General features: G+C 44.2%; 1 protein-coding gene across 3 annotated transcripts in view; it reads right to left on the bottom strand.

Moving 5' to 3' along the window:
* The window catches only part of CD99L2 (CD99 molecule like 2), a 495,976-nt gene extending 480,302 nt beyond the window's left edge, over positions 1 to 15,674 (bottom strand). For 2 of the 3 annotated variants that reach the window (XM_085608023.1, XM_085608022.1), the window contains exon 1: positions 15,387 to 15,587. In XM_085608023.1, the coding sequence (XP_085464149.1) occupies positions 15,387 to 15,444 (58 nt within the window). In that variant the 5' untranslated portion in view covers positions 15,445 to 15,587. Of the gene's footprint in view, positions 1 to 15,386 lie in introns of all 3 variants that reach the window. The other variant, XM_085608025.1, reaches the window with a different exon arrangement.
* Between the last annotated feature and the right edge of the window lie 211 nt (positions 15,675 to 15,885).

Consider the following 15,885-nt stretch of genomic DNA (forward strand, 5'->3'; position numbering starts at 1 on the left):
AAAATAATATCCCAACATCTCCCTGCACTGTTCAAATGTGTTGGACTTTAGACTTAGAAATCAAAACCATATATGATACTGTAATGAAGTTTATCGTGTAGCTAGAAGAGGGGAGTATAACAAAGGTTTAGAAGGTGGGGAAGAGCCAGAATTAAGATACTCACATATGAAAAAGTAACATGCAAAGAAACTTAAGGGGAAGTATCTACAATTAGTGTTCAACCTGAAAATCTGCTAAAAATCCAGACTTCGTGGGACTAAGGTGGACACCGTCAAGTACATATGGCACAATACACTGCTCAGGTCTACTGAAAGACCTGGAACCAGGTGCTGTTCTTCTCAGTCCTCCAGGTGCTGTGACAATGCAGTCGGAAACGGAAGGTCCTAAGACCTATTGAAATAGTCTGCTAAAAAAGAAATGGCGTAGATACCATTTACCTTTTAGATGCTCTACTCGTTCAACTATAAAGGAATCAAAAGGAAGGCTTTAGTCAAGCAAGCTGAGGGCTGAAGGTGAACGGATGCTCCTACCTTCAACACAGCAAGGGTGCTCTACATTGGCTTTTAATGGTGTGTAAAGCTAGAGCTTTAAGCAAATAAAATAATGCAAAGGTTGATTTTTTTTAAAAATCAAAGCAGGGGTGGGGGGCTCGCAGGGGACTAAGATGGCCGGGCTGTGATCATCTCCTTCCGACTGGAGCAACCTATGTCCATTTCTTGGACTTTCAAGGTGGTGGACAGCAGCACTATAGGATGCGGGAGGGGGACAAATTGGGGCCCAAAACACAGTGCTGAACCGCAATGCTGCATGAACCCGCCACCTACCCATCCCCACCTGGCAACGCTATGAGGTGCCAGCGCAGCTTGCAGGGCATTTGTCAGTTAAAGAATGCGAGACCTGCCTGACACCTGTCTTGTGGTATCAGGAATGGTATTTGGCAAGGCTTGGTACATGAGTGAGCTGACAGTTCTGTACCACAGGAACTAATTCATCAACTCTCGGGAGTACTGCTACAAGGCCAGGAGAGACCTACAGATGTTTTTTAGCCCTCATGGGGGCGAAGAGCAGTATCCTGGATGATAAAAGTGAGCCAGAATAACCTGGATGCTACGACAAGGGCATGATGGTAATCCATATAGCGGCGTGTATGGACGGTCTCCTCATACCCGCTACCAAATTGGGACATAGATCTGTGGTCAGAATTCTGCAGTTTAATTACATTTTCTTTTCATTTTGGGAAGGGAGGATCCAAAGCTTGGTGTCTGGAGGTAGAGGATCTTATGATTTATTTAAATACTTCTTGTTAATACTGTTGGTGACATGTATTGAGGCTGTCAAGACTGGGGACAGAGAGGGTGAATTTTTAATAAGTGATTCCTGTATTTTGAATCTTGCATTTTTAATCTCCAAATGCAAACATCAAATCTTGGGCGTTGAATACCAGATTTTGATTTCCGACTCATGATTAAAATAAATCTACTGTGTCAACTATACGCTGTATTCTCTTTTGAAAAACAAGACATTTTATTGAAAAACAAATAAAAATCATAACAAGTCAAAAATACGTAGTGCGTGTACAATCATACAAATATACATCATTCAAGTAAGAACATTTTACTTCCACTTTTAAACAGCGGTTTTTTAAAATGACTAAATAAGTTTGATTAACAACCTTCCAACAAACTTGGACACCTTGAAATCAGGCATTCGGAAACAGCATCATTAAAAATGCTCACCCCTCTTGCGTTAAATTGTCTCAGTATTGTGCAGATACAGAATATAGGACTTACAGTTTCCTTATTTTTGCTACCCGCAGACCTAAAGTCCAGCATGTTACGAAACAGAAACCTGGGCTTGATAAAGGTAGGCCTCTCTGTTTTTGATAAAATGAACAGTAACTACGCCTGCGGACCAAAGGTGCCAGGAGATGATAATACGGAGTGTTTATTTAATTCACACACCTCTTGTAAATAAGAATAAATTTCAAGCAGTTTTTAGGTCGCTGATGCCAGGTAGTGAAAGACTTATTAGGGACCAGCTGATTGGACCAGGAAAGCCCACTTTTGGTTTTTAACTCTTATTTTCTTGCTTTTAATTCAATGGTTGAATTTGTTTTAGCCCAACCATCCAGTCTGTGTTCCTCCAGCGGCGCACAGCCTGTGTATCATCTTTCTGATAGGCTTCTTTCATCCTTCCAGTGGCGTAGCTAGGGGGGGGCGGTGGGGGCGGTCCGCCCCAGGCGGCACTATTTTGGGGGCGGCGGCCTTTGAAGTTTACTTGGGGACACTCACTGACACTACTGTCAGTCAGTGTAGCTATGCCTCTGGCTTTACTGCAGCAAAACAGGAAATGAATTTGAAATAATAATGAAGGAATGCGGATTAATACATTATTTTCCATCCATGCCTTCCTGCCTCCCCGTGAAAAGACAGGAACTCAGCGATGCGGCGGTCTCTCGGGTGTGCAGGAGGCAGCAACGCTTTAATGCAGCAGCAAACTACACCGCAGTGGAGGCTGCGCAAAAGGCATGTGCGGGAAAGTGCAGCGGGAGCGGTATTATGTGCAGGAAGGTGGACTTTATTTTACACTGTGCATACTGTAAATGGCGGCAGGAGCGGCATTCGGAAGCATAGCTTCTGGCTTCCTTCCCAGCATGTCGCTGTAGGCACAAGCTTGGTGCGAGTTTTCTGAATCAAGTGCGTGTTATTTTTCACAACAGTTCTATGATGTATGCCAGCTCTGCTGCTCCCCGCAGTAAATTAAGATTTAAATATACGCTGCGCTGGAGCAGGATGAGTGTGTGCTACAATGTAGCAAATATGCCCGGGACCATATTTCCTGCGGCCTGCGGCGCCGCGCGGCTTTCAGACGCACTACCACACTGAGACTGACTAGGGGGCCCGGGATTAAATCCGGATGTGACCGCCGTAGTGCCTCGTCAAGACCTGAAGGAAGAGGAAGTGAGGTAGGTCAGATTTGGTGGGGAACTTAAATCTGAGTCTGAGTCAACTCGAAGTGACAGTCCTCCGTGCGCTGCTGACTGCACAATAGAATACATTTATGAAACCCCCCGGCGCTGCCAGAAGGGCGACCAGATCAAGACCAGTGTCAGTGACTGATTCATTTCTGTCACAGAGACACTCACGGCCGCCGTGCATTAGTGGCATCAATATCGTGGTGATGATGATCGCGGGCACAAAGTGGTGCGGCCAGGTGGGGGACGGGTCAGTGACTCAGTCTGGGAGAAGATTGGCGAGTGCATCATGCAGTGTGCTGCAGCTGTGCAGCCACTATTCGAAGCCCTGTGCGGCAAGCAGACAGTCTGAACAGTTCATTAAATGTGTGTTACTTTGGCCAATGCGTGCAGAGCCGTTACTGACTTTGCTGTACACAGTTTATTATAACTTGTGTCAGCGCCGCTGCGAGGGGCACGCACAGTGTCTGATCTGATAACATTGGGCTGGTGCTAGTGACTCGCTCCACGTCTCTTATTTCTATGCCATTCTTTGTGGTTTTTATTATATGTTTCACAGACGCATGTTTTAAACATGCTAATTATGTGATTGGCAAATGTCAACCACATGTTCCAGAGACTAGTAACGACATATATAATATATACACAAAAGCAAGCCCTGTACATGATAGTGATGTACTGAACAGTACAGGTGCCATCAGCATATTGCACTGATGCTAGTGAAGTATTGTGCACTACATGCGTTAGTGATGTGCTCTCCAGACACTAGTGCTGTACTGCACTCGGCAGATACCAGCATGGTGCTGTGGGGTGTCAGTAACAATTTTAGCTCATTCTAGTTATATACCTTATGGATGCTAGTGACGAACCAGGCCTGGCTTGATTTCACACAGACTACATTGGGCTGGCTGGACTGAGCTCTGCACCAGACACCAATGTTGCAGGCTATCAGCAGTCTGTGCTGTGCACTCTGACGCCTCTGCCCCAGGGTCAAGAGAGCCTCTCCCTGTAGCACCACTGAGGCCACTAACTTGGGAAAAACTTGACTAATGTCTGCCTTGCGGCTGGTCGCCTTGCGACTGCCTTGTGCCCCGAGAGAGAGCCCCTTCCGGTGCCCCTGCCTTGCTATTGACGCCAGCAGCACTAAATTGAGAAAACACGGAGAGCAGCACTGGAGCCATTCTGGCACATTCAGCGTTTCCCACTCTCTGGTAAGGTTGCTAAATACTGCCATACTGGTCATTTGTTTATGTTGATTTAAAGCTCAAGCATGACAAAATTATAAAAAAAAACATTGTCTTCATAAAGTTTATACATGTTACTATGGGCTTTGTCTTTATTTACTTTAATTATGAGACAGTTATGTTTAACTTCGCAGCTTCAAAACACTTAAAAGTATGCACTGATGAGGGAAAAAATCTCGGCTTTTTGTATGACCCCGAGCCAGGACAATACAATACGGATCATGCCAGTAAAAACAACAGATTAGTGGTAACCCTATAGTGACTGGTACAGTAGGACCTACCTGGGATCTACTGCAGTAACAGTGAGCAATAGTGAAGGCAATCATCCAAACAGGCCAGTCCAACCCTGGTCAGGCTCAGGTTCTTCTTATTGGCAGGTGGGTGAATGTGCACACTGAGCAGCATTTGCTGCTGCTTTTGGGCCAGTCCAAGCCTGGTTGGAGCTTCTTATTATTGTGGTGGGGAGAAGGCTTTAAATTACATTTTTGTCAGAGGGTGTCTCTGAGTGTCACTTAACACCAAGTACGATAATGTGGCCCATCCATAGCTGCTTCCTGTTGTGTGTTTCATGTGAATTGTAACACTGTGAAACCTGATTTGTTAATCCTAAACACTTTGCATGCTGAGATTAATAGTTTTGTCTTTTCCTATCAGAATGAATGCACATACAATATCCACAGTACAAAATGCACCTAGTTATGGAAAGCAGATGTGCTGTGATCAATAGGAAGTGCACTGCAGCAGTTTAAAGATCTTTTTCCAGTTTCTCACAGCTCAAAAGGGTATAATTTGTATTGTTTATTCATTTCCATGGACTTCATTGCTAGGTTTTGCTCACGAAAAATTGTCACTCATAGTGGTTGAAATGTCACTCATAATTGCACTGCAATTTAAAAAATGTCACACAGCAATCTGAAACCTTAGCTGCTATGCCGGCGTGGCTGCCACGCAGTGACACACTTGCTGGCATAGGGGAGCAGTTGAGACTCAGACCGATGTGTGGGAAGGGGACACATTGCATTGGGTGTGTTGAATGCTGTGGTGAGCAGGATTTGAGCGTGGCTGTGCCCACCTGTGGAATTGTTCTGTGTGGATGGTGGGGTGAGACATAGGCCGTTCGGCACATGGGTCGGGCGGTGAGAGATGGGCCCAGACTGTGGCGGGATGTGGGAGTCCCTGGCACAGATCTCGATTACCTTGGGCCTATACTGTGGATTCATTGGAGTCAGCTGACTCACGGACTCCGGCCACCGCGGTGAGCATGTGCGTGATGGCATGGTTGCTGGGCAGGCCTCGGGAGAGCCTGTGGGACGCGCGTGCCGATCACAGTCAGGTAGGCTGACGGATATGTTTGGAGGTATTAGGAAGAATCACACTGGTATGGTTGGGCGAGTGGCCCCGGAGTGCTATGCGCGGCCCTCTGCGGCTTCGAGTTCAGATGGTTGACACTTGCTTGCACTGGTTGGTGGACTGGTGTGGAGCCAGCATTCCGGTGATACATGTGAGAAATATTTGTGCCTGAGGTTTGACAGTGGGGTGAGATTCGAAATTCGAGTCGAGACTTGGCCTCGCACGGTCATGGGGCTGCGGATGCCATGGGCGGCAGTCTGTGGGATGGCCCCGGGCGCCACGGGCTCTAGCTACGCCCCTGCATCCTTCCACATATCTGCTTATCGTCAACTTTTTTTTACTTCTTCTAAAGGCACTCCATCAGAGTGCACGTATTTTCCTCATTCTGCTCTGTTTATTCCACTTTTCCCAGCGCATTTATTTTCATAAAGCCTACAAATTTAATTTCTACAACGTTGTCCTTCAAGTAGTTCCTATGTATGCATTCACTTTTATTTAGCTTCAACCTTCGAACAACTCTCCCATGCACTTTAATTCCAAGTTGCACTCTCGCCTGTTCATTCGATTCGGCCTCCCTCCACATTGCTGTGGCTCCCTCCATTTGCTTCCCATCACCCGTACCCTGCACGTTGCTTCCCCCGCGCACCCCTGTGTTGCTTCTGCCAACCCTCTGTGCTGGTTCTCTCCACCCTGTTTAATTGCATTCTCTAGGGTCCCTTCTCCACTTCAATTTTTTCCCCTCATCCATGTTCTTTCCCAGCTCTTGCTCAAGTTACTTTTCATTTTTTTTTACCAATCCAACTCGGGTTGGTAAACAAAAACAAACCAAAAAAAAAAAAAAAAAAAACGTGTCATTTTGTAGATGTGCATATGCTTAGTGTGCATGCCTACAAAATGATGCTGCGGGCCGCGTATTCTTTTTTTCTCTGCTTATTAGCCATGCTACATAGCATAAAAGATGCAGAGTTGCACGGTTAAAACTACTGGCAAAGTCAGTAGGTCCAAAAGACGAGACCTACTGGCTTTCTACAATGCTTGTTTTATGTGTAGGTCAAAAATAAGTGAGAAGCTTGGATATTACATCTGGTGTAGGTAAGTCCCCAATGGTGAGCACAATGACTCCCATTTCGAGCTGTAAGTTGACTGTGACCAAGTTATATTTTTGATTGAACCATGATTTGATCTACCTGCACTATCGCTGTACTGAATATATTTGGCTTTAGCGACCAACACTTGCTTAAAAGCCCGGATTCTAGCAAGACATTTGATAGTTATTTAAATCAGGCAATTGAGAAGTTCAAGTTAGTTTAATTTGTTCATTTAAGGGAATAAATTACCCACAAAAACCACCTGTCATTAAGTCAAATGAAGCATCAATTTTGCATTTCTAATCTCAAGTACTGGCTGTAGCGTAGATATCTACCGGGGCGGTGGAAACAATGAACAAGCTGGGGGTGCAACAGGCAGCGCTTAGGAATTTAAGGGAGAAGCAGCAGCACATGGGGAAGAGCAAGAAAACATTGCACTCTCATGAAGTTCTGAAAAAAATAGTAGCTCTCTGATGTGGAGCTGATACAAGTCATCCAATCAAAAGTATGGTCAAGAGGCTATGCTACAGGGGAAGCACAAACACAAGAAGAGAAAGGAAAGCCATTAGATAAGAAGCAAGCAATGTGACGGACACCTCCTGCAGACTTGTCCCGCTGAATTGCCAAGTCCGAAGGCAAGCACTAATAGGGCTCAATCCACTTTTTCCACCTTTTCAATAGTCCTTCGCCAAAGGGTTATCTGGCATTGTGAAACTGTCTTTGGCTACAGTCCTCTGCCTCGTACTGCAAGAGACTTTCGATTTCCATTTCAGCGACTAAGTCTGAACATAGAAATCTATACTACCACTCTGACCCAAGGTCACCCGAGGACACCTCCTGCAGTCTTGCCCCGCTGAACTTTACTTTCTCAGAAACTTTTTCTCCGAATTTCTTCCAAGTCCGAAGGAAAGCGCCTACCAGGCCCAATCCTCTTTCTGTATCCGAAATGCACTCCTTTCGCGGTCAGCCATATTTTTCAACTTTGGCCCAGTCTTGCACAACTACATGCCTACGGTTGCCATTTTAATCTTTTAGGTGCTAGTTTTCACTAAGAACTTTAAAAACTCAAGTTCTACTGATTGGGTTTTTGTTGTTTTAGTGTCAAAGAATTCATTAAAATATACTCTATTTTACTACATTGCTTTAGGATTTTTCTTGTGGTGTAATTTCACTTTATTACTGTTTGTGTGCTGCATAAATACCTTAGACATTGCCTCAAAGATAACCCAGACTGCTTTTTGTGACAAGCTACCCAGGGTTAAGCACATGTTAATTTAGTGACTTTTTGGGTTTCACCCTGCAAAGGATTGTTGCTGTTGTGTGACCAGGGCTCACACCACATTCAACCAACAACCCAGTTTCTCACAGCCTGTAATAAATAAATGATGAAGCTGCTCAACAGTAATAACTTATTACAGTTGAGTTCTGATGTAACAATGTCTGCTGCCAGCAGCCGAGGGGAAAGGCAGTTCAGAGAGGAAAAGGCAGGGCGCAGAGCATAATTAAAGCTGAGGTCCACCCCCCCCCCCCAAAAAAAAACGAATTGGCGCTGCTCCCTATTCAGTTTTACAATGAACAGCGAAAAGCAGATAGGAGATATTAATGGAAACGTTTGTTTTTCCATGCTTTAGATAATTATGGGAAAGGCAGAATCTATCTGCATGTTTCTACATAATCAGAGCTATGCTTTTCTTTATCCAACTTGTAGTAAACTGATTTTAATATATTGTTGCAAAAAATATCTAAGTGCTTTTTGGTGTGTTTAATTTTGTACTATAGATTTTAAATAGACCCTTCACGTTTACAAAGATCCTTTCTCTTTCACCTGAAAGAGCAACACAACACCAATGTAAGCGTTTTGTGGGAAGGAGCATGGTGGCGCTATGTATTATAAGGAATACAGTACCGCCGCTGTAGATTATAAGGATATTGCAAGTCACCTCGGAATTCCATGGCCTTATAAAAGAACCCACCTGTATTGCAAAACAAACTTTTTAGTAGCTCTGTAAATGTTGAAGTCCCTGTGTGAGAGAGGTAACACTTATGGCTGATTATCTATTCTGCCTACTGATACACAAAATAGCTGCCAGACAATCACAGAGGGCAATCTTAGCACCAATAGCTTATCTAGTTTTATTAAGAACTATTCTTGCAATGGAGGACTCAACCTGTACCTCTAATGTAGCATTTAGAGTTGACAGATTGAGGTCTGTGCTGGACCTGTAACTGCTGAATTAAAAAAAAAATAACCTTGGTGTGCTCTTTTCCTCTGTGTCTCGTTTGTCAATCAACTCAATTCTATCAAGATCCGCTCCAATAGGTAACTTACTTAATGATGGCATGAAAATATTATTACAATGTTGTCATGCTTTAAACATCTGGGAAATGAGTCATATTCTTGACGGTATATTACACAAGATAAAATTAACCACTTCTTAGATGACAACAACTTAAACCGGCAACTTGTCACACAATTCTTCAATAACTTCCCATATAGCACCCACCCACGACAACTGATACATGTATGTCAGAGGGCACCATCAACAAAACCCTCTGCTGCCAACAAGCCCAAACGCTCCTCTCATACACCAAAAACCTCAAATCAGACAGGAAATCAACACCAACAAAGTCACTTTAAAGATCAAAAAGAATGGCACAAGTTTAAATCACCTCAGAACCTCAAAGCACTCATGGCTGTCTACAAACAAATGATTACAATGAAATCAGACTATTACTTTAAGTATTTTGGTAGTCAATAATTAAATATGTCCTCTTCATGGAACACATGTCTGCCCTGATCCCTCACTCAGTATTTTGGACATGCGCCATTCCTTTGTTAACGAAATCAACAGGAGCAGACAAAATTGAGATTACAAAAAAAGGACTTGGGCACCCCAGTTACACATCCCCACAACATCTCCAGCTGCCACTCCTTTCAAAACAAGACCATTGAATCTCTAGCCAATATTGTAATCTTTTTTGTAGCAACCACAAACACAACAGCTTACTTTCAACTATCATCTAAAGTGTTTCTCAACACTTGCAATACCATCCTCAACATCCTTATATTTTGGCTATGTTCCACCCTTCTCGTCTAAATTTCCTAATCTAAGAATAATCCTTCAACAGGACTAACTCACCAGCATCAGTGTGAAGCACATTCACCACTTCAGAGCAGTCTCAGTAGATCCTCTACTGAGGTGTTTTATGGTGTCTGTGGATTCCCTTGCATGGTACTCCCTCTGCTTCTGGGTGGACCCAAGAAGAGCCACAGTTTGTGTATCTTGTTTTGTTCATGATGCCACACTGGTGGTACTTGTGCACTATCTTTTTTTCTATAGAATTATGCTTTTCCCACCTCCCTAACACAAACCTACCATATATTGGACAAAAAACCACCACGAATTCTTCAATTACGGCACCATCACCTGCCACATATTTTGGGGGTAATCCTCGAGGCAGTGATAGCCATGCAGCTCCAAAAGTGAATGACTGACATGAACTGATTCACTCTTAGGATTCCAAGTACTGCCCTTAATGCACCACTAATAACAGCAAAAGTACATGTAGTAGTCAACACCATGAATTAACTGACATCCAAGTAACCAGACCCTCACTAGACCTGCCGGGCATCTGTCACCCAAGATCATCAGGTGTCCATAGCAACCCACTTTTCTCACAGACATCACTCACAGTTTTTGACCCATTCTTCGTTTGTGCAAACATGCCTCCTCAGATATAGTTTGCTCCCCAGTATTCAGTGTTCCCCCGGGCTCTAAACGTACATTCATAATGTTCAGTTTTAAGTGGAATCCTACACTCTTAGCAAGACATCTCTCTGCAACAAAACACTGAAGACAAGCAAATGCATTTCAAGGTGATTCATTAGCACCCAAGCCTGTACGTCTAGTGCAAAGCTCAACCCAATCAAAATGGGGTTTGTGCTCATAAATCGCGACCCACTTGAGCCCAGGGGATTTTAACATTCATTTTCCTGATATGCGATCGTCTGGCCGAGAAAGACGGGTCAACCAGGTATGAGACGTTTGGCAGTGAGGTAACCAAAGCAATCAAGCACTGGGCATTTTGGGCAGCGGAGATGATTGGTGGCAGAATATCCAGGTAGGAGGACGTGGGGGTCTGAAGATATTAGAACTGGGTATGGTAGACAGGCAGAAGGCTAGGCAAAGAGGTCCGCTACTGGGGGTGTGCATGATGTCTGGGAAGTTCAGCTTTGGGGAGACGATCAGCATTAGGTACTGGCTCAGGGGTCTCCAACGAGTAGCTCGGGAGCTACTGGTAGCTCGCCAGTACCTTCAAAGTAGCTCTCTGAGGTGAAGTCAAGCCCAGTATCAATTTCAGAGAGTAGGTGCCTATTAAAGAAGACAGCATTGATCATCTCAAGACACTAAGAGTGACAGCCAGCCAAACGTATCACAGTAACTCATACTAACACTCAAACACACACTGTGCCGGCTTATAGGACCTGTTATATGACAGTCTATATCCAATCTCAATATAATTAAGCCACAAGGAGATTGACCATGTTGTAGTTCCTCCTTTAGCAGTCACAACATGTGTGTGAACAGTGCACCATCAAAAAAGTATGGCAGCAGTAGCCTGAGCTGTAATCAGTGCTGACCCACCAAAGTGTGGGACTGCAGGAGTCAGAGTGAAAATGTGTCAGTTAGATGCATGATCAGCTCAAGACCTGAGGAGGACAGGGTATGATCCAGACCAGAGAAAATTAAGAGATTCATCAACATTTATGTGTGTGCCCATAATAAACACTATTGCTTCCTGAAACTATGCCTGGTGCCAAGAACCGCCGAATATATATGCTAGCCCCATCATAAGAGTGTTATATTTGGCATAATTGTGTCCATTCCTGACATAATAATGCCAGTGGCATAATAATGGTCATCCTTGATTATTTTAGTATTTTTGGTCTAGGTGTGGTATGCTGGCAGCCATCATAGACCTGGACTATATGTACCTATTCCTGCCATAGTAATGGTCATGACTGATATGTGGTCTTATCCCCGATCCTCCTGTATAACCGCCTGCAGAGGATATAAATTACCCTCATTGCACTTTGATCGAAACGTCGACACTCTTCCCCCAGTGGGCATGTACCGGATATCATCCCAGCCCTGCCTTTTCACAGATGAATGTTCTCTGTGCGTCATCAGAAAATCATGAAATTAATATTTGTAAATCCATAAGGGACTGACCTATCTGTAAAACTGGTGCCACTATGAACCACGACCAGTTTTATTAAGGATACCAGAATGTGTAATTGATTGTTATTGAATTTGCCTTTTGGATTCCCCTCCTTTATATCTGTCCTACCTCACGAGCACTTTCCTTTTTCACACTCCCCTTGGAGCAACCTCTTTCTGTACTTAGAGCATTGAATATGATGATCTGTTATAAAAGTAACTAAATAATAAAGTCACTATTGGAGCGATATTTTGTGCCTTTGTGTCTTTTGAGGTTATACTTGTGTGCATTGTAAAGAAAAGGGTGGTACATTAATGATACAATGCTAATTCTATATGTACCGGATGCACAATGCTAATTCTATATGTACCGGAGGCACTTTGACTAATGAATGTTTTTCATAACTGAATTGTAGCTTTAAAGAAGTCTAGGACCATTGTTTCCTATAACAATGGGTAGCATCCATGGCATATGACTGTAATACCTGGGAATTCAAAGTAGTCTGTCCATATGAGGCATTTGCACATGGGAGTACATGATGATAATGACAAGCTGATGTTTTGAGACTGTGCATTTCTCAAAAGCTGAAAACTGATATTTTAAAGGCAGTTTTAGTTTTCAAAAATTGGGTTTCTTCTGAAAAATTGAGTTTGTTTGCCCGCAGTGGAAAGTAGTATTAGATATAAAAATGAGCATTTTAAGAAACTGGTGAATGATAATTCAAGCTGAGCTGGGGAGACGTACTGCTGTGGTTATGTCCTTTGTGCCACTGGGCATGTCAAGATTTGAATGTTACTTTATAAGTCAAGGGGAGGCATTTAATATTGAAGAACTTTTTCACAGCATTTCTGCTGGTAACCGCACTTGGTATACTTGGGTGGTTACTACTGAAAATCTTGCTTTGGGTGGTCACAGTGTAGTCACTATTTTACAGGTATAAAATTTGCTAGTAGCTCAGGAAGGCTTTCCTTGAGCAGAAGTAGCTCTCACTACAGAAAAGGTTGGAGACCCCTGTACTGGCTTCTACGGAGTTGACAACTGTTTAAAAACTGCTGTTGTGGGTACGAGCAAGAGTCGTGTTCTGTGATGCTCATGAATGGGTCGAGGCTTCATAATGTCAACACAAAGAGATGCATAACAAAGTCCACAACTGTCACGGTTTAAAGAAGCCTGCTTGACGGTGCATCAATCTCTACTGGAACAGATAGCATTTTAAGGTTGAACACAGTGCCAAACTAGGGAACATGAATGAAATAAAGTGAGATGCCACAGAAAGAAAGGATTGGGAGTCACAGGGAGTATTTTTGTGTCTGAAAGTGTATGAATCCATATCACGATATCTAGAAGCGTCTGCCTTGATATTGTTGAAATAGAGCTCAAATGCTAATTAGCCCTGTGATGAGATTGAAGAGTCTATTATGACAGGGCTGACTAATGCCAGAACCAAGGAATGTATAATATGGATCTCTTGGTAACATTTTTTCTATCTCTATTGTAATAACAGTTTCATAGGATTCTGCGTTTTATGAATCTCATCAAATGAAATGTTCCGACTGCTAAATGTAAAAAAAAAAGTTGAAAAACTCTGGTAAATAACAGAGTTTTATTGCAACTCAGCTTTCAACGATGAAGGCAGTAGGCATAAAACGTGGTCTGTGAGACTCAGCAACCCTGTGCCAGAGCTGGTTCACTCCTCACTGGACAGGTAAGGTGGCACACTCAGCAGAGACATTTTAAAACATGGGCAAAGTGGGCTCTGGCCCAAGGCCCCAGCCCTTCAGGGGAACCCCATAGATCCAGCTCTGTTCTTCGCACAGTCCTGTCCTGTCGACCTTGAATGATTTTTAAACATAATACTTTTAAATACCATATTCTTTTATGGCAATGTGCGCGAGTCTATTTCAGACTTTTTGCAGAGAAATGCGTTTGTTTTTCAACACAATGCAGAAGTTCCTTGTATTAGAAATGACAGGGGATCATAGAGTTTATTTGCAATGATATGAGGGAGTTGCTGCTATTTACAATATTGAAAACACACATACCTATCCCTGAATATTAGATGGAAACACATTTAGAATTTGGAACAGTCTGCAGGTGCAGTGTCATAGCCTCAGGAGGGCACGAAAAAGCTGAAACTGGACCACAAATTCTTCACGTTGGGGGCCCCAAAAATATGTTTGGCCCAAATCCCCCAAAATCCTTACTCGGAACACTTGGAAACACCTACTGCAGTCTGCCTCAGCAACAACCCCCTGCTTTACACCTGAAGCAGATAACAGTGCCGTACAACTTTTGAATGAGCGTTGGCTGAAAGAAGCCGCCACAGTATGAGTGTAACAGTGCTGTGTGCTCAAGAAGACCCATGCATAGCACACAAGTGAGCTAGGCTCAATTGCAAACTATAGGCATGTTTGTGAAAATCTGCTGAACCAGCATCTTGTGTTACCCGATTGAATTCAACCATTCGACCGTTATCTCATTCAATATACTTTGTGGGGTATATGTAACTCCCATATGCTAGAATTAGAAGAAGGTATTTCTCACAAGCAAAAATACAAATCGCAAAATATTTTTATTTTAAAAAGCATCTTTCGTTCAAATAACAATGCATTAAAGCAGCAGGTCACGATAGAGTTCCGATAAAAAAAAAAGTTCACACAAGGTTGCCTCTCATTTATTCCAGGACAGTGAAAGGTTTTAACGCAGCCATGTGTTGGCCTGAGGTACTACTAATTCTATAGAGATCGGATACTTCCATTGGACCATCAGAAATCACATTCGATCAATTTCACGTCCAATTGTAAAATTATTCCAAAGGCACCTTGCACTGAATAAACAGATACTGTCCACACTAACGGTAGAAAGAACAATCAACAATGCGGCTGTTAGATTGGGTCAATGTGGCGTAAAAACAATACATTTTGAGATTTAAAATTGGGTATACTTTATACCATCAACTGAAGCAATGTAAGTGTTCTAAAAACCCAGAATGAACGCCATCTTTGAGTACTACCTACCACTAAAAATCTAAGTTATTACAATGCAAGTCAGTGACCATATACAACCCCAGCTGTCACAAAGTATTGGAATGCATGTTTTAAACCTCGAGTACTGAGAGGCAATTGTTGGCACCGGTGAGTTTAAACAAATGGCCAACTCCCAGCACGGAATAACGGGACATATAAAGACGTACCGCTATTGTTTATATGCTTACTAATGAAGTCCCACTGGTTTACTCTTCCCCTTGCCTGGCAACAAGGCATGCACAAACACATCCGAGGCGCACACCCAGCAGTGACCGGCACTCCGTTGTGCCCTCCCACACGACCCTGCAGCAGCACTATTGCGGGCTGAGGTGGGGGTGTCAGAGGGGATTCTCTCTCAGCACTGGCTGCTGGAAAGTCCGAGGCCTGTCCCGGCTCAGCTCAGAGCCCCCTCCCCGCTGCACCCCAGAGACACTGCCCACCCCAGCAGCCCGTGCCATGCTGCACCCCGCTTCTGCTTACCTCTCCAAACCTGAGCGAGGCAGGCGAGAGCCAGGAGCAAGGGCGCGGACGAGGCCATGGTGACCCGGGGTAGATGGGAGGCGGCTCCCGGCCAGAGGTTCTGGGCTGAGGGGACGTTAGAGTCAAAGGGAGCCGGAGGCACCAGGGTTACACTTAGGGGCAAGCTATGAGGAATGGCGACACGCGACACTGACACTGCACTGGGTGACCACCGGGAGGGAGGGGCCGAGGAGGGGAGAGCGGGGCGTGGTTGAGGAGGGGAGGGTCCTACGCGGAGGGTAGGAGGGGCCCTTGCCCGCCAGCCTCCAGGCAGCAGCTGGATAGAAAGAGACAGAAGGGAAGGAGGCTGCGAAAGACGGAGGAAAGTGATCTGATGAGGAGCCAGCGGGTGGAGGGAGGGAGTCAGCGTGGAGCCTGTGTACAATATGTGGAGGGAGGAGCGGATGCTACAACGAGGTGAGGCACAACGAGATGAGTGGCACCAGACGAGCCGCTTTGA

This window comes from Triturus cristatus, chromosome 5_2 (assembly GCF_964204655.1).
Source record: "Triturus cristatus chromosome 5_2, aTriCri1.1, whole genome shotgun sequence".
NCBI lineage: Eukaryota > Metazoa > Chordata > Amphibia > Caudata > Salamandridae > Triturus > Triturus cristatus.